Below are 19,444 nucleotides of genomic sequence, written 5' to 3' on the forward strand. Positions count from 1 at the left end.
GATTTTGACTCTCAGCCTCCAGGACAGGGAGAAATACATTTTTGCTGTGAAAAGCCACCCAGACTATGGCATTTTGTTACGGCAGCTGGGGCCGCCTGCCACAGGTCAGGAACACGGTTTTGCATCTTCACGTTTGCTTGGTTCCAAAGGCAGGCTGGTTCCCTGCACCCACGGGGCACCGCTGCCCCTTCCACAGAGCCAGGGCCTCCAGTAGCAAAGAATTAATTTATTTACAAGTGATTTTCAGTTAGAAATCCCAGGCAAGCAAGTGATGTGGGGTGGCACTTTGGCGTCGGCAAGTCATTTGTCCGCACGGACAAAGGAGGCGAACACGCTGTCCTTCTGGCTGAGAAGCGTCTCCGGCTTGTCAAACTCCAGGATAGCACCCCTCTTCAGGACCATCACCAGGTCTGCGCTTAGGATGGTGTGCACACGGTGCTGGGTGGGCAGGAGGGGCTGCTTAGTGTGGTGGCAGGAGGGCCGAGGAGCCCTGTGCTCCCGGAGCCTGGAGGAGATTCGTGTCTCTGCCCCCTCCACTTCTCTTTTCTTGGAGCCCTGACAGACTGGAGGCTAACTTTGCTTGCCCTTCCCAAGTGCAGGATTACAGGGCCACCACCACACCCCATTTCTGCAGTGCTGGGGACTGGCTCCGCATCTGCAGGAAAGCATTCTTCACAGCCAGGCTGTGTCCTGTCTGAGGTGCCGGTTCCAACCTGGGGTGGCTGGGGTCCAAGGCCTCTACCCTCTATCAAGCCTTAGCTCTGCCCCCACCTCCAGACTTCAAGACTTACGGACTCTCTCCCCAGGCCCCCACTTTCAATGAGAAGCAGCCCCCAGCCTAGCCTACAGGGTTTTAGGGAAGGATGTATTTTGGAATCCAGAGAAATAAGGGCAAGTCATGAGGCAAGGAAGATGTAACTCTCTAGACACCTCAAAATTCTGCTCTGCCCTCCTGCCACCCTCTAGACTCCCTGTCGTGAGCACCCTCGGACCTTTTCCTGCCTACAGCAATCAGTCCGCTGGTCCCAGCGGCGAGCTTTCCTCCACACACTATCAATGGCCCCTTACCGCGATGGTGACCACTGTGCGGTCTGCGAAGGCTGTCATCACCACCTTCTGGAGGATGTTTTCCTGTCAGGGGGAGAGAGGTAGCTGGTGGCTCATCTGCTCCGTGGATGGGGCTGGGGATGGTTCTGGGAACGCAGGCCCAGCTCCCATCCACCCCAGCTCCCAGCTCTACGCCCAGCTTCTCTCTGGCCGTAGTCCCAGAGGATTGACCGGGCTCTCAACACTCAAGGGCTGGACTTGCCTTTGCCACACAACCCTTGATGTGACTGCCAACCTGAGGCTTAAGACCACTCTATGCCAGCTGCTCCCTGACCTGCCATCCCAGGACCAACCGTAGCCATGTCGATGGAGGCAGTTGCTTCGTCCATGATGAAGATGCTCGTCTTCCTCACAAAGGCCCGGGCCAGGCAGAACAGCTGCCTCTGGCCCTGGCTAAAATTCTCCCCGCCTTCTGTGATGATGGCATCTGGAAGCAGACACAGGGGGGGCAGGGCCGAGTTACTTCTGGCTGTGAGTAGAGTGGTCCGTGCCTTGTGAGTTGGAAGGGGGTAGACGCACAGGGCCCACGTGTGGTTGTGTCAGTGTGTGTGCAGGAAGGATGGATCTGATACAACAGGGCTCCCATTTGCATGGATACAACATGCGGTGGCCATCCTGGGGCTGTGCACTTCCGGGGCCTGGGCAATCCTGGTGAAGCCAGGGTCAGAGGATGAACCAGTGATGTCAAAGCTTGTCTAGCACCCCCGTGCCTACCCCATGGCTGACTGACCCTGGACTGGAGCAGCATCTTTCCCTGTACGATGACTGTCTTGTAACTGTGTCCACTGAAGATACACTGTGGTGTGGGGGACTTGCAATCTATCTCCCAGGGACCCTGAATGTCCCTCTGTGCCAGACTCTGAGCTAGGTGAGTTGTGCGACCAGAGGCAAACTGTCTGACCTCTGAACCCTGCATGGTGAAAGGCGGGACTACACGGTCACTGAGTTCTAGCTAGATTTGGGGCTCCACACTCGGGGCTCGTCTTCGCTATGGGTGGGAAGTCTGCCCCGCCAAACCCATCTGGTGCGAGGATCAGTCACCCAGGCCTCCCGGCAGCGCCTTCACCACCAGCTTCAGCTGGGCGATCTCCAGAGCCTCCCACAGGGTGCTGTCTGAGCATTTCTTCTCTGGGTCCAGGTTGAACCTGGGGGGAGGCAGAGCGAGCCCTCAGGGAGCAGGGTTCTGCCTCCACCCACAGGGCAGGGCCGGTGGAAGCGCAGTGACTGACAGCCTAGTGCTGGGAAGGGCGCACTGAGGAGGCGGCAGCCAGTGGAGCACTCGGAAGAGCTGGCGCGGGGCCCCACAAGTGCGCGCTCAAACCTATCGAAGAAGGCTGCGCAGGTGACCTTCCCCTGGGACCTCCCCATCTGTGCCCGAAGCTGGCCTGGGGCTGGGCAGAGAGGGCAGGCTCTCACCTGATGGTGCCACTGAAGAGGACGGGGTCCTGTAGGATGATGGACAGGCGAGAGCGGAGTGTGTGCAGCGGCAGCTTGGCGATGTCGATGCCGTCGATGATGATGCGCCCTGTGTGGTGATGATGTCATAGGTCAAGTGCCACCAGGGTGGGAGTGGTGCGGGGACACCATCCCGGCGAGGATACAGAAACGCAATGACGGTCACGGGGTTTCCTGTGACATTCCCAACCAGAGGCCAGGGCTGAGGTCTTGCCCGGTGGCTGTGGGCACATATGTACATGCGTGGCAGCTAACACACAAATCACCTTCAAACATATCCACCATTCGGAAAAAGGCCAGGGAGAAGGAGGACTTCCCGCTGCCTGTGCGGCCGCAGATCCCAATCTGGAAGCAGAGAAGCAGATGCACCCTGTGGCCCTGGGGTGTGTACTGGCGTAGGTCACAGTGCTGTGACCGTGGGGGAGGGTGCACAGGTGTGGGAGGTCACAGCGCTGTGGCCCTGGGGTGTGTGCTGGAGTGGGGGTCACAGAGCTGTGGCCCTGGGGTGTGTACTGGAGTGGAGGTCACAGCGATGTGGCCCTGGGGTGTGTACTGGTGTGGAGGTCACAGCGTTGTGGCCCTGGGGTGTGTGCTGGTATGGAGGTCACAGTGCTGTGGCCCTGGGGTGTGTGCTGGTGTGGAGGTCACAGCGCTGTGGCCCTGGGGTGTGCACAGGTACCAAAGGCCAGTGGGGAAGAGACAGGCAGGGACAGAGACACAGCACAAGGCAATGACCGTAAAACAAAAGGACACCAAGAGTGCCCGAGAGATCAAGACAGAGAAGAGGGGCGGGTCAGAGGTGGGCTGTGAGGAGGGGTGTGAGCACAGGATTCAGAGTGCTGGACAGTGCCGCACAGTCTCTCTCTCTGCCGGAGACCTCTGCCCTGGAGCTCCAGGGAATGAATGCAGCAGAGAGCGCCACGGTCCCCTGCAGGAAAGCGGCCTGACAAAGCCCCTTCTGGGTGGGTGGGGCCTGAGGGTAGGAAGAGACCGAACTGTTGCCCGCCCGTGGGCTCCCACCCCAGCTGACCTTCTGTCCTGGGGAGATGAGGGCATTCACGTGCTTCAGCACAGGCTTCAGGGAGCTGTCATAGCGCACGCTCAGGTTCTGAATTTGGATCTTCCCTTGGTCTGGCCAGTTCTTGGGGATCAATGACGGTGCTGAGGGACAGGCTGGGGGTCAGCCACCAGGCGTAGGCCACTTCTAGCGCCCAGAAAGGCCACCTCCCCACTCCGGGGATAGTCTCTGCAGGCTCTCACCCAGGAGCCCCTCATAGTTCTCCGCCTCGGTTTTCAGGAGTGCGTGGATCCGCTTCACAGCCCCCAGCTGGATCTCCATGTCTGCCAGGTTCCTCACCATCCAGTTGAGGTAGTTGGAGACCTACGGGGGGCCAGCTGGTCACAGCGGCTCAGTGGTTGCCATCTTCCCCTTGGCCTCCCAGATGACTCTCCTTACTCTGAGGAGGATGAGGAGCCCCTGGAAGCCTGGTGCTGCCCACCAACTGCCTGAGCACAGTGGCATCCTGGAGCCATGAGAGGCTACAAAGCCAACGGCTCCCCACCCACCACACCCAGCAAAGCCTAGGTGGGTGTGCGCCATCTCTCCCACATCTCAGTTGAGGACCGTGCCCTGGGTGGCCCAGGCCACTGCCACTCACCATCAAGGCATAGGTGAGGCCCAGGCCCACCAGGCCGGCAGAGAGCTCCCTGTGCAGCGAGTTGGAGATGGAGGTGGCAGCCGCGATGAGCACCACGCATGCTCCGATGTACTCCTGAGGAAGGACAGCAGCTGGCCTGGGCTGTTGTGGGTCAAAGCCACGGGTGCCTCATTCTGCCTCCCCCTTGGGGCAGATAGCAGCTCAGCCAGCCCGAGATACACAGATCTCAGATACAGATGCAGAGCAGACACACGAGGAGCTGGTGGAAACTGAGGCCCAGGAGCTGATGTTCACTCCAAGGCTACACTATGCACCTTACTTCCCGAGGAAGCGTGTCTCACCACCGGCCCTCATGAGCCTTCACCTGTGCCGTCCGCCACACGGCCCCCTGAAGGCACACACTTGCCAGCCACCCTCCTTCTGACAGGATCTTACAGCACACAGGTGGGCCTCAGACTTTGTGGCCTTCGGCCGCTATCCCCAGAGTGCTGGGAGTACAAACATGGTGTGGGATTGAACCCAGGGCTTTGTGCATACTTAGGCAAGCACGCTCCTAAGCGAGCTCCATCTCCTGTCCCAACCTCCACTGTTCTCAGCGTCCACATCTTGCACGCTCCCACTGCCCTTGTTCCCGGAACTCCTCTGGGATACTCGGGGTGAAGATACAGGTTAGCCGGGGAGGACCACCAGGGCTGGAGAACAGGAAGGCTCTGGGTCCCCACTATCAGCTACCCCTCTTCTCTTCTTCATCTGTGTCTGCCCCTTGTTCCAGCTCCACATTCCTAACAGAACCCCAGTCCCAGGCCCTAGGGCGGGACGGCACTTGCCATGCGGACTTCCAGCCACCTGTTGGCTGCCGTGAGGAAGAGGGAGGCGATGTTGTTGGAGTCAGTATATTCTAGAAGCTTCTGCTGGAACCGGGCCTCATACCTGGAGGGTGAACAAGATGTGACGGAACCAGGTGGGGGACTCTCCGCGCTTACAAAGGGATCTCCGCAGCCCCAAACAGGCCAGCTCTTAGGTGGACCTCACATGCGGTCCCTGCCTCTGTCCACCTCTCTCCTGCTTCTGGCCCACTGGAGCGCGTCAGATCCCTAACAGGTGTCCTGTATTTCTCTCTACGGGTAGACAGCTTATTCTTTCAAAATCACAGAGAACATCAGTGGCATCCAGGATTGAGAAGCACCTTCTCCTGGGCAGGGGCCAGTCATAGTCAGCTTTATCTCCTGACGCCCCCTCAGCCTGGTCAGGGTTCATGGCAACATCTCCCACCCCAAGCTTTGGCTCATGTTCCTTTTATCACCTGGAAGCTTTCTCTCTTGATCTTTACAAATCTGGTCCCTTCTCAACTCTCAGGCCTGACCTTAACTGCTCTCTCCTCAGAGACACCTTCCCTGGCTCCTCCCTTCCCCCAGTGGCCACCCCCTGGCTTCTCCCCCCCCCTCGCTCAGTGGCCACCTCCTTCAGACCTAGATGAGCAAAGGGGCCATGAAGAGCCATCTTGACAACCAAACTCAGAGAGTCAGAGGGGCCCCCATGCCTTGTTGGACATGCGTTTACTCCCGAAACTGTTTGTTCTACTGGGATTATTTCCGGGCAGAGGACATGCATCTGAGGATGATAAAGTGCACCTCTGAGGGGTGGGGGAGTGTGCATTTCACAGCCAAGTGTGGATATGTGTGGGTGGGTGACAGGTCTGAGGTGAGTGTGAATCTTGGCACGAGAAGGATTTGAGGAAGTGCATGTTGGGGTGTGTGTGTGTGTGTGTGTGTGTGTGTGTGTGTGTGTGTGTGCATGTGTGCCCGAGAGAAGGTGAGGAGGAGTGAATGGGGGGTCTGAGGGCCTGTGTGCATGACAGGGAAATCGAGGCAGGTTGCAGCTGTGCCTCAGGACTGGGAATGAGCTCCACAGCAGTGTAAACGCAGACTGGCCTCCAAACCCCATGAGCATCAGAATAGAATCAAGGTTTCTTCATTGCGGTGACATTGATGTTCAACATGGCCTGCAGGCCTCTGGGCCACACCAAGCCGAGTGCAGGGCACTGTGGAAACGCTGCTGGCCCTGTCCCAGCCTGCACCACTCTGTACAGACCTGCCTCCTCTGAGGGAGGTAGCTGGGCTGGGCTTCTCAGTCACTTCCTCCAGACTTGGCTTTTGCATGGCAGGCCCAAGAAGTGCTTATTTGATGACAAACAATGAAAACTGTCTTGACACCACTGCCCAGGGCAGAGCAGGCTGGTTTTAAGTCCATACCTAAGTCACGTGGCTATTGTGAGGCTGACTGTTAGTGCAGTATTTAGCCCTTGGCTCTCCACCAGTGTGAAGTTATGCTAGTTAGCTTCCACCAGTGTGAAGTTATGCTAGTTAGCTTCCACCAGTGTGAAGTTATGCTAGTTAGCTTCCACCAGTGTGAAGTTATGCTAGTTAGCGTCCACCGGGGTAGGCTTGTGGGCTACAGCCAGTAAATTAGGCACATACAGCAGTGATTAAAAGTCTTCAGTTCAAAATCAGGAATCATTCAGCACGATGAGCAGGGTGTGGACCAGGCAGCAGGTCCGCGGCTGGCCACAGGCTCAGTCCGAGCCCTGGCCTTGGTCTGAGGCTGTGACAGTGCTGGAATCTGTTCAGAAGTCTAGCCCACTTACAAAAGCCAGTCTGTGGTGCCAGAGCTCAGTCCAAGGGCTTCTGGACACCAATTTTAAAACTTAGAGCCGAGGCTAGACCCAAAGGTGAAGCAACTTGGCTGGGAGTCGAGTCTGGAGCCCTGTGGAGGGCTTTGGGGCTTCTGTGTGCAGGCTTGTGAGGGGTGGGGGGTATCCAGGGAATGCAGCCTGGGCTAGGGCACAGCTCTGTTCTGCTCTCCTCAGACGACATCTGAGAGGTGAATTCTCACAGTCCCACTTGTCTCAGGAGCAAAAGCCTGGGCAGGGCACCCCACCTAGGGCTGACCTTGGACATACTGGGAGGGGAAGAGATGAAGGTCTTGGACCCTTAAGTCCTAGGGTTGCTCCTGACACAGGGCTTAGTGTCACATGGTTATTGTCATGCAGCTGTGCTGTTCTAAAAATAACCTGTTGTCACCCTCTGGGTTAGGCTCAGAGATGAGGGCCAAGCTGTGTGGCCAGGGGTCTCTGGTCTGGCTGGGAGAGGCGACAGAGGCTCTAGGAGACCCAACCACTGCTTGGTAGTGAGGAACAAGGGTCTTCTCTGTTCCCTGAGAGCCTCAGATGCTCCCACCACTCAGTGCGGCGAGGCGGTGCCAGGGACCCTGAACTTTCAGGAAATTCCCCTGGGTGGGCGAACTCTCGCCTGTCCCAAGTCACAGTCCGGTAACGGTTCCTCTAAGATCCTTCCCTAGCCCATTCCTTCAGTGCTCCCAAAGCCTGCACCCCCATGTCTGGTAGAGCAGTGGTCACGTGGCCTGTGGGGACTGTAAATGCCTCTGGGGCTGCAGCCCACGGGACACATCTCCAGTGCCTGGCACCGGTCCGGCACCAGTGGGGCTCAGTGTGTCAGACGGTGAGTGGGCTCAAAGCCGGGCTTCGTGGGGGCATTTCCCGGAGAGGTCAGGTGACTGCTCGGTGTCTTAGTTTCCCCATCCCGCTCAGCACTGAGGGTCACAGTGCCGCATGGACAGAGGTGGCACTCAGCGCGGTGTCTGGTGGCAGAACACAGGGCCTCGGGGCTGGCTCCAGGTGTAAGGGCCTTTGCAGTGTGGCCAGATTCGCCCCCAGCTGCTTAGTCAGGTCCTGCCTGCGTACAGAGGCCTTGTCTGCAAGGCTGGGATTCTACACTGGAGTCCACACGGCCTGTCCCTGCTAAGGGACATTGCCCAAGGCCTAAGGTGTGATTTAGACGGGTATGCTCTGGGCCTTCCTAAGTAGGGTCATTAGACTTGAGTCTCACGACCTGTGACCCTGAGGTCAACCCCACCCCACTCCTGCGTTGGGGGGCCTCTGGGCTTGTACCTGAAGGCACGGATGGTGGTGAGTCCTTCCACAGTTTCAGCGAAGTGGGAGAGCAGAGGGAGCTGCGTCGTGTCATCCAGCTGCTGCAGGTCCCTGTGACGGGCGACAGTGGGTGGGTGGTGAGAGGGGCAGTGTGCACCCAGCCTCGGCAGGGGTGCAGCTACGGCCGCCAGGCTGGGCAGCCTCGTCTCTTTCAGCCTCAGTTTCTCACTTGCTGAGAGTGACAGGGGGATGGCCCCATCACGCTACTGTGGACAACAAAGAGGTTCGTGCAGGGTGCTTCAACAGAGCCCTCGAAGCCCAGGTCACATCACCCGGGCACTGTGAATCGGGGGCGAAGGTGCCGATTCCACTTCACAGGTGGACACCCTGAATATGGGGCAGCTGGCCAAAGGAACAGAAAGGCCAGATTTGACTGCCTCAATTCCTTGTTTCCCAAGAACCACAACAGGCCCCAGGGCATCCTGGGCAAGGATCTAAATAGCTAGTTCCTGGGTGGGGAGTGGAGGCTAGAGGTCTCCATGGCAACAAGGGGTCCCCTGCTCCCTATGGCCAGGCATCACGTGCCAGGTGGGCCAGCTGGGACACGAGAAGGAGCTTTCCTAGACACTGTTTCAAGAGCCAGGTATCAGGAATGGGGCGAACATGTCTTCCCTGGCAGAGAGGTGAACTCTGTGGGGCAGCTTGTGCTCTAGCGTGTGGAAACACCTGAAGTGCACAGTGCGGTATGATGTTTGGAGAGACACTGTCATTTTGCTAATGCCGATGCAGAATGTCCCCCCTGGGTGGTCAGGCGTTCTGGGCCATTCAGACACAAAGCCATTCTTATGGGCAAGTGATTAGGGTAAAAAATGCCTTTGACCATAATGATTATTGTTGCCAAGCAGTATTTTGACTCTTGTTTCTTATCAACTATATGCACTTGGGAAAAGTACTTAACTTTTATGAACATTGCCTGAAGTAAAAAAAAGTACACCTTGTATCACAAGTAAGTACACATGCTTACATGACCAAAGCAAAGGATTCACAGAGATGTTATAAATATTGTCTGATAATTATGTTATAGATCAAAACAGACTGCGCATGTACATACGCATGTATGTGTCTGCAAACACGTATACATACATATGCTTACAAATTTTTGTTGGCGTTGGGAATGAAACCCAATGCCTGGAGCATGGCAGTCAGGTGCTCTTATCCGTCCCTCTCCTAATCTACCTCACTGCTCTACCTCACTGTTTTTAACATGCTAATTATGAATCAGGATATTGATTCAATGATGGTTGTAATTGGCAGTGTGAGTAATTGTGGCCCAGAGGGCCTTTTAAGTTTTCATTCTAATTTTTTGAATCAATGAGTTTAACAGAATCACTCTGAGGAAGAACTCTCTAGAGAATATTCTAGAATACTCTGAGTAGGAAAGATGGGTGTGTGTATGTGTGCGGTGTGTCCTAACCTCACAAGGGCTGATGTGACCCATGAGAGTGCCTGCAAGAGCCCCAGTCCATCACAGGTCCCCCATCAGAGACCAGCCTGATTTCTAAGTCAGCATGGCCCCTGGGATCGCACGGTTCTCATGGGGAGCATTTGCGACAAATGAATGAAGAGCATACATGTGCATTTACCCGGCCCCAGCAATTCCATTCCTGACCACATCTCCCAGGGAAACAATTGAGATATGAACTGCGGAGCGTATGCTGACAGATGGTATGCTAGGAGAGGCATTTCCTCCATTCCTATTGGCTATTTCTGCTTCCGACTCTGGGAAAACACGTCTCTATCACTTTTATGATGATGGCTCTGGCGAGGGTCCCAAACCGCCACCGTAAAGGACCTCCTGTCCCTGTCCCCACACCTCCCCCCGCCAGACTAGGAATGCTGCTGTCACCTGGATGCCACTCGGAAGTACTTCTGGATGAAGTAGCATACGACAGCCAGAGGTAAGAGGGCCACGAGGAACACGGGCGTGACGTAGGAGATGACAGCCAGGGCAGAGACACAGAGCAGGGTGGACCGGCTCAGACACTCCAGCGTGGACGGGATGTGCTGCGGAGGCGGGGGACAGCGGGGACATTTCTGTATTAAACGGTTTGCCGCCATGTCTGTCTCTGATTTGGTTGCGGGCTCATAGTGTATCTGTCCAGCTACCCTTGCAAGCACTTAAGACTCTGCTTTCTTACCATCCGTGAGATAAGTCAACAAAAGAGATAGGCTGACCCAAGTGAATACTGAGAATATCCTGGAACCTTTCTGAATGAGCTAGGGGAATCCTGAGTGGAAGCCAGAAAGACCTGGTTTCCCTTCAGACGTAGGAAGCTCTCAAGGGAGGCCCCAGACCCCGGGGCAGTGTCCATCAGACAGGGACACTGAGCTCCCCACACAGGGACACTGGGCTCTGATCATCTGTGCAGAGGCCAGCATCTGAGAGGAAAAGCCCCCCGGGGTCCCAGAGAAAGCATGCACAGTCAGTACCTGGTCAATGGTGTTACAGTCAGATGAAAATCTGTTGAGGATACTCCCCAGGGGTGTGGTCTCAAAGAACCTAAGAGGCAAGCAGAACCATTATTTGTTGATTTAGTTTGTTCATGGGACGAGGGCAGCTATTTGATTGAAATGTCTCTAGAACCTTCTGTGGGTTTGGTTTCCTAGGAGCAGTTGCCTTTGTGGGTCTGTAAATATCTGGCTTCTGTCCTTGAGAATTCCTACAGCTTCTCAAAATGGTGTTGGCTTTTATTTCGCCTCCCTCACCTACAGGTGATTGCTGATACCCTCCTCGGCCTGACTCACTTGGCCACCGTTCCCTCGGGACACAGAGTCCTCTCCCAGGAGAAGAGGTCCCTGGGGACAGCCTGTCAGCTGGCTGGCGGTGAGAGGCTACGCTGGCTGTCAGCACTCTGGCTGTGACCTAGAGTTGGCCCAACCCAACCAGGGAGCCTCTAAACTTCCGACTGGGGGCGAACAGAGGATAAGCCCACAAGGCTGCCACGTCCACAGGCCCCAGACAGGCAGAGCCGGGAGTGCAAGTGTAGCCAGGCAGGGGGCAGCTAGGAAGGAGGGTACCGGAGGTCCGGAAGCCATGAGACCAGGTAACCACTACGCCCACGCGGTGCCGGCCAATCAGGTGTGATGTCATAGATTCTCCACACCTGCCGCGTTTAGGGTTCCGCTCCATCTCATTAGGGCAATTCGAACATCTAATCCTGCTCCCAGTGCTAGAAAATGCAGGCTGCGGGGAGTGGGGGGTAGGGGGTGGGGGAGGGGAGACTGAGGAACCTGTGGACTAAGATGGACAGATTACACCACCTAGGGAAGGGAATTAACCTTTACCTGAAACCTCCAGATGTGGAAGGCTGATGTGACCATCGGGTGAGCCAATCACGTAAAATACTCACAAGGTCAGCTGATTAAATGTCAATTCTCCCTGCTTCGTTCATAAGGACATTTCTACACACATTGACCCCACAAGCCTGTGACAGAGGTCACCTGTGCTCATCTTACAGATGGAGGATTTTGGATAGTGACCTGCCCTGGCGTAGTCTGGGGTACCTCATGGGAGCCAGGATGATTCGGTTGAGCAGGCTGCGGTGCAGCCTCTTGGCCACCTTCAGTCCCGTCCACTCCACAGTGACAGAGGTGACAAGGCACAGCACGATGCCCAGGCTGCAGAGCACGGTGAAGACCATGGCATAGACAGACTGGTCCAGGGCACATTCCTAAGTGGGGGGAGAGTGAGAGGGTCCCGGGGCTGTATGTGGGCTCCGCCCTCCCTCCTCCTCCTCCCTGTCAGCCCTGCTGGCGGCTGCGGTCCTACCTGGCTGAGGGAACAGTTCCTGGCAGCAGGGCTCAGGACCAGGGCGCTGTCAGTCCACTTGGCCAGCCAGTAATCGATGGCCACCAAGACCATGTGCTTGAAGAGCTGGGAGAAGACGAGCAGGGACAGGAGCAGAATGCCAGCGGAGGACAAGTACTTGGTGCAGGCTCGCCACGGGATCTTCGCTCGCTGATGCAGCACCGACGATAAGTTGTCGTCTTCCTCGCTCTCGGCCGCCTCCTCTGTAGGTCGCAAGAACCCCCCCTGTAGCTTCCCAGATCACAAGCCTCTGCAGGTGAGCCAGGGGACAGCTTATTCCCACTGAGAGGTGGGAAAGCATGTAGAGAAAAGAAGGATGCTTCATCCAAGCACACCACCCCACCATGCCCAGAACCCTGGGCTTCAGTCTCTCTGTGTGTGATGGTTAATACCGTCAACCAGAATCATCGGTAAGACCAGCCGCTTGGCAAACTGGGAGGGACTATCTACAATGGGTTAACGGAGGTGGGAAGACCTGCCCATTGTGTGCGGAGCCATTCCATGAGCTGCAATCCTAAACTGAATAAAAAGGAGAGAGCGAGCTGAACATTCATGGCTCTCTGCTTCCTGACTGTGGACACGATGTGGCCGTCGGCCTCACTCCTGTCGCCACGCCTTTCTCGCCGTGACGGACTATATCTCTAGACCTGCAAGCCTAGACAAACCTTTCCCAAGGCTGCTTCTTGTCAGGGATTTTGACACAGCACAAAAGAAGTAACTCATTGTGGGTGTTAACTGCACTCCCAGGCTGGTGGTCCATACCTTCCTCCTCTTCCTCATCCAGTAGAAAGCCATCTTTGGAGGACATGGCACGGGGCAGGCCCTGAGACGGCTCCGAGGCTTTCCTCTCCATGACTGTCTCCTGAAAGACAGACAGACGGAGCCTGGCCAGTGTCTTCAGGGAGTGCTCGTGGGGAAGGAGAGGTCGGGAGCAACTACTCTAGCGGTAACTGGCTTACAGGTTGTCTCTACCCCGGGGAAGGGGACACACGCACACATGCTCATCTTGCCAGAGTTAATTTATTCTCTTTATTAACCAACAGTACCCCGCTATCTCAGAGGGGGCTAGTGTGTGTGTGTGCGTGTGTGTGTGTGTGTGTGTGTGTGTGTGTGTGTGTGTGTGTGTGTGTGAAGTCTATGTAGCCTACAGCAGCCCTGAACTCTCCATCCCCCTGCTTCATCCTCTTCATCCTCCCCAGTCTAGGATTACAGGTGCACACCACCACAACACCTGATTCTCCCGTTCTTGGCCTCTGGGATGCAAGCAACTCAGGTGGACACTTGACCCTGGCCTGGCTAACCCTCCCATTCCGCCAACCCCGCTGTACCGAGCCAATCAGGGTGAGCCCAGGACTGGATGAACGAGAAGGGAAGCCCAGGGCTGCTGATACAGCGCTGCTGCTGTGAGGTTGGGGCTGACTGGAGAGCAGTGGGCAGAGACGGAAACAGGATCCTGGTGGTGGTGCAGTGACGAATGAAGCCACAGCTCTCCTGGGACCTTCTGGTTTCATGAACCAACGATTCCTTACCAGCCCCACCTTTTCTTTTGTTTAGTCTGAGCTGGTTTTCTGGAGCCTTTCAGCTAAATGGCATCTGAACATCTGTGCACAGCTGATTCTGTCCTGGGTCCCCGCACAGGTGACAGCTCTGCCCTGGTAGAGCAAGTTCAAGACAACCCTACACCTGTCCTTTTGGAGACTTCCTGGGGGTGGTGAGGACAGGCAGGCCTGTCTCACCTGTGAGTTCAGAGTCTAGTCAACCTATCTAGGGACGGCTGCCTGCCCCCCCCCCCCCCCCCCGATTCTCACCTTCTCCAGCTCCTGGTCTTGTCGGTTCATGAGGGTCTTCCAATGCTCAAAGAGCTGGCACTCAGACCTCTGGAAGTCCTTGAGTGTCCCCTCCCTCTGAATGGTGCCGTCCTTCATAGCAATGATCTGCCAAGGCAGCCACAAAATTGGTTTGGCTAAGCTTAGAGGAGTCTGAGACTGAGGGATGACCACCTTGATCCACTGCACTGTGCAGTCTGGTAACCCGCCCACATCAACGTCTTTCTCAGAGGGTGCCTTTGCGGAGCTAATGAGTGTACCGTGGCCAGGATTGGCAGGGTACCCACAGGACCCCACCAGCCTCAGTTTCCAGATGCTGAGCAGGCCAACTGTATGCTATCCTGAGCCGCTCCTGGTGGCAGGTTCTACCGATCGTGGTAGCATGCTTGTTAACCTAAGCAGGTGTGGCTGTGCCCTTTTGGAGTCCAGCAAACTCTGTATTTGAAGCACCCAACGGCACCATTAAGTAGAGCCAGCTTTAACTGGCACCCATCCCATACCGGGGTCCTGTGCACAGGTACCTCAAGGAACAGGCACCTCAATGTCTGCCTTCCCGGACTCAGGATTGTTCTCAACCACAATCATGTTGCTTTCTGAAGCCGTTTTGCCTGTTTTAATAGCTTTCAGATTTTTTTTGTGTGTGTCTTTTTCATAGTGGAGGAGGCTCTCATTCCACAAGGAAGGTTTATTTAGAGAGAAATTAATTAACAGGCCTATATGGCTCAAACTTGCCTGAGAGAGGGTCTCAGATTGTGGCTGCTGTCCAGGAAAATTTTGATATAGGAGTAGGCAGGTCTTTTATCTTTATCTTACCATTAAGTGACTCCCAGTGAGATGGAGAGTAACTATGTCCTACCTATTGAGGAACAGGGTGCGGAGGTCAGTCAGCATGGGGTTCACAGCACCATGTTCTGTGGGAGTGTGGTCTGCAGACTACGGCCACTCTTCCCTCTGTATCTGACTGAGGTTCCACTCAGCTCATCCCTGAGGGCCAATGGCCTGGGGAGTCGGCTCTCCCATCTAAACAGGAGCATCCGCAGCCGAGGGGAGCTGTCTGGGCAAGGCTAGCCTAGGGTACACCAGAAGGGAACCAAGCCAGGCAGGGAATGTCTGTAGGCCCAGGGGACACCAAGTCTCTGGACTATAAGTATTTCCTAGCCTACACCAAACCACCCAGGGCTGGTGTCTTGTGCTCTGTGGCCATCAGCCATTGCTGCTGGGTCACATGACTGATTCTGTTGAAGATCACACGCACTCATGCACATACTCATGCACGCACGTGCACACACACAGACACCACTCCACAGCCTGTTCCCTTGCAGTTCCTACCCAGTCTGCATGAGGTAGGTACTGTAGCTTGTGCGTCACCAGGACCACTGTCCTCTTGTCATCCCGGAGCAGCTCAAGGATGCCGGCCTGCATCAGGTGGTCACTCAGATGGATATCCAAAGCTGAGAAAGGGTCATCCTGAGAAAGATGATGGAGAAGGTGTGTGGGGAGTAGGTGGAGGTGAGCAGAAGTCTCCAGAGTTCTATCAAAGCTGATCTAGGGACTGACACCAGTTAACTTTGTGGCCTTGGACCACCCACCTAACTTCTCTGGGGCTCAAATGTCTTACCTACCACCCTTAAACAGACCTTATCAGTTCACTTCTGGCCCCGAGCCCATCGGTGACTACCCATCTCCTACAAAGCCTGGACTCCTCAGTACAGTGCTCCAGGCCTCTCCAGTCTGCTCAGCCGCCCTTTTGAGCTCCACTTCTCACCTGTCCTTCCCAAGCTCCCTCCATTCCAGGATGAGCCCGTCATCCTAGCCTTTGCCCGAGCTGTTCCTTCTGTGTGACACGCTGTTCTGCCTTCTGTGTGGTGAACTGCTTTCCACCCTCCCACCACTCACCCAAGCACGAGGCCTTCTGTGTCTTGCCCCCATTAATTCTTGTGTCCCATCCTCTCTGTCCCATGGAAAACCCTGTGCAAAGCCGGATCTGATCATCTGTACACCCCTGCCTGCAAGGCCTCCAGGACCTCATACCCCGAGCCTGTGCCTGTTACCAATGAACTTAATGAATGGAGGGAAGTAGCCACTGGGCTCTTATTCACGGCTGTTTAAATATCAGGTGACACCTTGGATGACCTAGAACTTCCTAAATTGCTGAGTGTGTGTCAGGTCTAAAACTTACACATGAAGCATCACTGGTGAGGAGAGCTGTGTGTGTTCTGGGGTCGGGGGACAGAATAAAGCCAGGATCAGAGGCCCGAGGTTGCTTGTGTCTTTATCTAAATGCCCCATTTCCATTTTGTTTAATTGACTCAAGGCTCTCTTCCAGGAAGCCCTCCCTGATCACGCTCTCCATCACAGATGTCTCATGGTCTGGGCCACACAGCTTAGCCCTGAAACAGCTATATTTCCTGCATGTATGTGAGTGTCTCCCTAATCAAACTTCAAATCTTCAAGGTCAAGGGCTGGGTCTTAAGATCCTTCGGTATCAACCAAGGCACAGGACACAGAGCTCAGCATGAGGTAGACACGTTTTATCTCGGGTTTGATGGCTACAGTGCTGTGTTGAGAAGGGTTCTGAGGCCAACTTGAGTCCCCCAGAGAAACAGCTCAGTAATTAATGAGCCGTGTCTAACCTGAGCACAGGCTGGGAAGTGGTGTCACATACTCTGTGTGTTTATATGCTGACAGTTGGGGCTACCCCTTTGTCCTTTAGAGAGGTAGTCTCTAACCACAGCTTGCCTCCTCTCAAAGTGACTGGAAGGCTCAATGGGGAGTCCATAATGGGTCATCAGCACTGTTCTTGCCTGCCTCAGTTTCTCTGTAAGTAAGATAAAGGTTTGTATCTCTAGCAGGAGAGGTTTGTTCCTGGTTAGGGAGGTTGTTTGATGACGATGATGATGATGATGATGATGATGAGTGTCAGGGAACCAGGCAGTCAGAGGCGAGGGCCCAAGGGAAACATCAGCTGGAACACTCACCAGGAAGACAACATTGGTGTGCTGGTAGAGGGCCCGGGCCACACTGATTCGCTGACGCTGACCACCAGACAAGTTGATACCCTGCCGTCAAAGGATAGGAGAAGATCATGCCCTCAGCCCTTCAGGCTCCCACTGTGCGCTCAGGGCTCTATGAGGAGATGGAGTCACCCCCAGATTGGGATGGCTGACCTCTCCCACCAGCCAGGGTGCTGTGTAAATATTCCTCCAAACTGAAGCATTCTCTCCTGGATGGAGAAAGGAGACTTTGAAGACTCAGGGGGCTAAGGAACCTTATGGTATTCAGGAAGTAAGGAAGACTCACAAGGTTCAGAAAGCTCCTGAAACTTACAAGACCCAAGGTTGTAACAGCAGAAGCAATTGCTACAGAGGAGAGACTCAACTGGCCGCACTGCAGTAAGTTGTGCAGGATGCTGCTGGAGAGCAGCTTTTGTGTTATCACCCATGCTGGAGTGGGCTTTGGGTGGTACAGCTGCCTTTGAGACACTCATACTTCCTTAATTCACTCCAATAGACTCACAGGCTCGCTAAGACAGGCTTGGATGGAACTGGTTGGTGCCCTGTCTGGTGCGAACCAGGAGACGTCACACAATTCAGGACAATGGTCATCACAATTTCACACTACTGGAAGCTCTTCAGCCCTTTCCTTTGTCCAGTTTCCTCATTCATTCTTCCTAAGAAGGACCTCAGGGGACAGTGGGGGTAAAGAGCGGGGCTGCCACTAACCCGTTCCCCAATCTGAGTCTGGTCTCCGTGGGGCAGGATGTCTATGTCCGGCTGCAGGGAGCAGGCTTCGATGACCATCTTGTACCTGGAGAGTAAGGGCAGGGGGTCAGCTTGCTAGCCTGATCAAAGTGGGGCCCCAGCCCTTGTACAGTCGTTAGTCTGTGGGTTTGCAGGACCCCGGTGAGCGATGGCTTTAATGCACTTCCTGCCTTGTGCAAGCAAACACCATGGGAGCATGAAAAAGCTAAGGTCAGCGCTCACACAGCCTGGGGCAAGTCAAATATTTGCAGGATGAAGCTGTGTGGGAGCAAATAGGCTGAGTGAGGGAAGAGAGGGGGGCTTATGGTCCCCGAGCAGTGGGAAATGCTGCAGCCGGAGCTCATGCTGGGGCGCCATCTGGGAAAACCATGGCTGATTGTTTGGAGGTGGTAATGATGATGGCTGATCAAATATTTGCGTAGCCCGCTCTTCTCTTTTCTGGCCAGCTCTTAGCCTGACCAGGTGCCAGCCAGCATCCATGGAGACTTTAGAGTTTCTTGGTGACAGCTTTGGATCTGACACCCATTTCAGTAATTTACTGGCTGGCCTCGGGTAAGTTATTTACGCTTCAGAACTTTGCCTCTTCTCTCATCCATAAAATGGGCATAAGAGTCTTGCTGTGACAGTGACAAGCACAGGCATGAAGAGCCTGGCACCGTTCCGAGGGACTGCCAAGTGCTCAGTGGATGCTGGTGATGACTGTCATCAAGGAGCGTTGTGGTATGTGTGTGTGTGTGTGTGGGGGGGCTGGACCTGGTAGTGGGGAACTGCAAGAAGGTTAACCATGGTTAGATCACCCCCTCCCCTCGCCCTCCTCTCTCACACAGGAAGAGACTGCTGGAACCCAGGCACATCTGGATCCTTTCCAGATGGACTAGATGGTACTGGCTGGACTCCAGGATGTCCACAAGGGCCAGGACCACACCTACCCCTCCCCAGTCTCTCTCCCAGAGGCGATTACCGCTGCTTATTGAAGGGACTCTCAAAGGTGATGTTCTCCTCCACAGTGGCATTTAGCAGCCATGGTTTCTGAGATGCGTAGGCCACGGGGCCTCTGCTCCTAGAACAGACTGGTGGTGAGGGTGAGGCTCCTCCCCGGGGCTCATTCTCAGAGCAACTCTCAGGCCAACCAATGGGTTAGCTGGGACCAGGGGATGGATGTACCGAGATAGCCAGGCCACATGACAGAAAGCTGTGATGGGTATTGTGTAACATAAGTCATGTTCTTTATGATGGTCTCAAGCCCCCCCCCCCAAAAAAAAAGATTTCTAGTTCCCTCCAACCCCACTCTGTGCCTCTAATCTCAGGGACCCAGTCTGAAGCCACACACGAGGGTCTGGGTACAGCCAGACTTGGGAATTTTACTGTGTGACCACATGGGTGTATGAGGAGACCCAGGACTTGGCTCATTTAGAAAGGAGAATGGGGGAGGGCCCCCAGGACACAGGCTTCCAGAGGAAAATCTCCCAGGTCGGAAGAGACCCGATAAAACCCCTGCAGGCATGGTTACATCTGGACACCAAGCAGTGTTCTGAGGCCTAGCAGAAGCCCTAGAGTCCAAGCCTCAGGTGGCTATGTGCACAGGGCTCTCATCCCCCCACCCCAGCCTTCACCAGCCCCACCTCAGCCCTGAGGCCGGGAGGATCCCCAAGTGCCACCAAACCGAGCAGTTCCTTAGCCCAGCTCCCTTACTCCCTCAGCAGCTGCGGGACCCCACAGGGAGGGCATTTTTACAGAACCAGAGCTGAGGCAATCACACTCAGTGTGGTGTAGTTCCAAAGCCCCTCCTTCCCACCCCTTCACCCCAGAAGCTGCTGAGA

The 19,444-nt window shown here is 55.3% G+C and overlaps 1 protein-coding gene across 4 annotated transcripts in view; it reads right to left on the reverse strand.

Annotated features, from left to right (window-relative positions):
* Positions 1–211: 211 nt before the first annotated feature.
* The window catches only part of Abcc8 (ATP binding cassette subfamily C member 8), a 73,391-nt gene continuing 54,158 nt past the window's right edge, over positions 212–19,444 (reverse strand). For all 4 annotated transcript variants that reach the window (XM_076542775.1, XM_076542776.1, XM_076542785.1 and 1 more), the window contains exons 19-39: positions 18,586–18,684; positions 17,586–17,670; positions 16,842–16,922; positions 15,193–15,330; positions 13,846–13,971; positions 12,800–12,899; positions 11,999–12,240; positions 11,734–11,900; positions 10,660–10,729; positions 10,076–10,233; positions 8,188–8,280; positions 5,048–5,150; positions 4,221–4,334; positions 3,823–3,943; positions 3,593–3,723; positions 2,829–2,907; positions 2,524–2,632; positions 2,149–2,252; positions 1,401–1,534; positions 1,069–1,131; positions 212–438 (exon numbers count right to left, since the gene is read on the reverse strand). In XM_076542775.1, coding sequence (XP_076398890.1) covers positions 301–438; positions 1,069–1,131; positions 1,401–1,534; positions 2,149–2,252; positions 2,524–2,632; positions 2,829–2,907; positions 3,593–3,723; positions 3,823–3,943; positions 4,221–4,334; positions 5,048–5,150; positions 8,188–8,280; positions 10,076–10,233; positions 10,660–10,729; positions 11,734–11,900; positions 11,999–12,240; positions 12,800–12,899; positions 13,846–13,971; positions 15,193–15,330; positions 16,842–16,922; positions 17,586–17,670; positions 18,586–18,684 — 2,455 coding nt within the window. In that variant the 3' untranslated portion in view covers positions 212–300. The remainder of the gene's footprint in view (positions 439–1,068; positions 1,132–1,400; positions 1,535–2,148; positions 2,253–2,523; positions 2,633–2,828; positions 2,908–3,592; positions 3,724–3,822; positions 3,944–4,220; positions 4,335–5,047; positions 5,151–8,187; positions 8,281–10,075; positions 10,234–10,659; positions 10,730–11,733; positions 11,901–11,998; positions 12,241–12,799; positions 12,900–13,845; positions 13,972–15,192; positions 15,331–16,841; positions 16,923–17,585; positions 17,671–18,585; positions 18,685–19,444) is intronic.

The sequence above is a fragment of the Peromyscus maniculatus genome, chromosome 1 (genome assembly GCF_049852395.1).
Source record: "Peromyscus maniculatus bairdii isolate BWxNUB_F1_BW_parent chromosome 1, HU_Pman_BW_mat_3.1, whole genome shotgun sequence".
Lineage (NCBI taxonomy): Eukaryota > Metazoa > Chordata > Mammalia > Rodentia > Cricetidae > Peromyscus > Peromyscus maniculatus.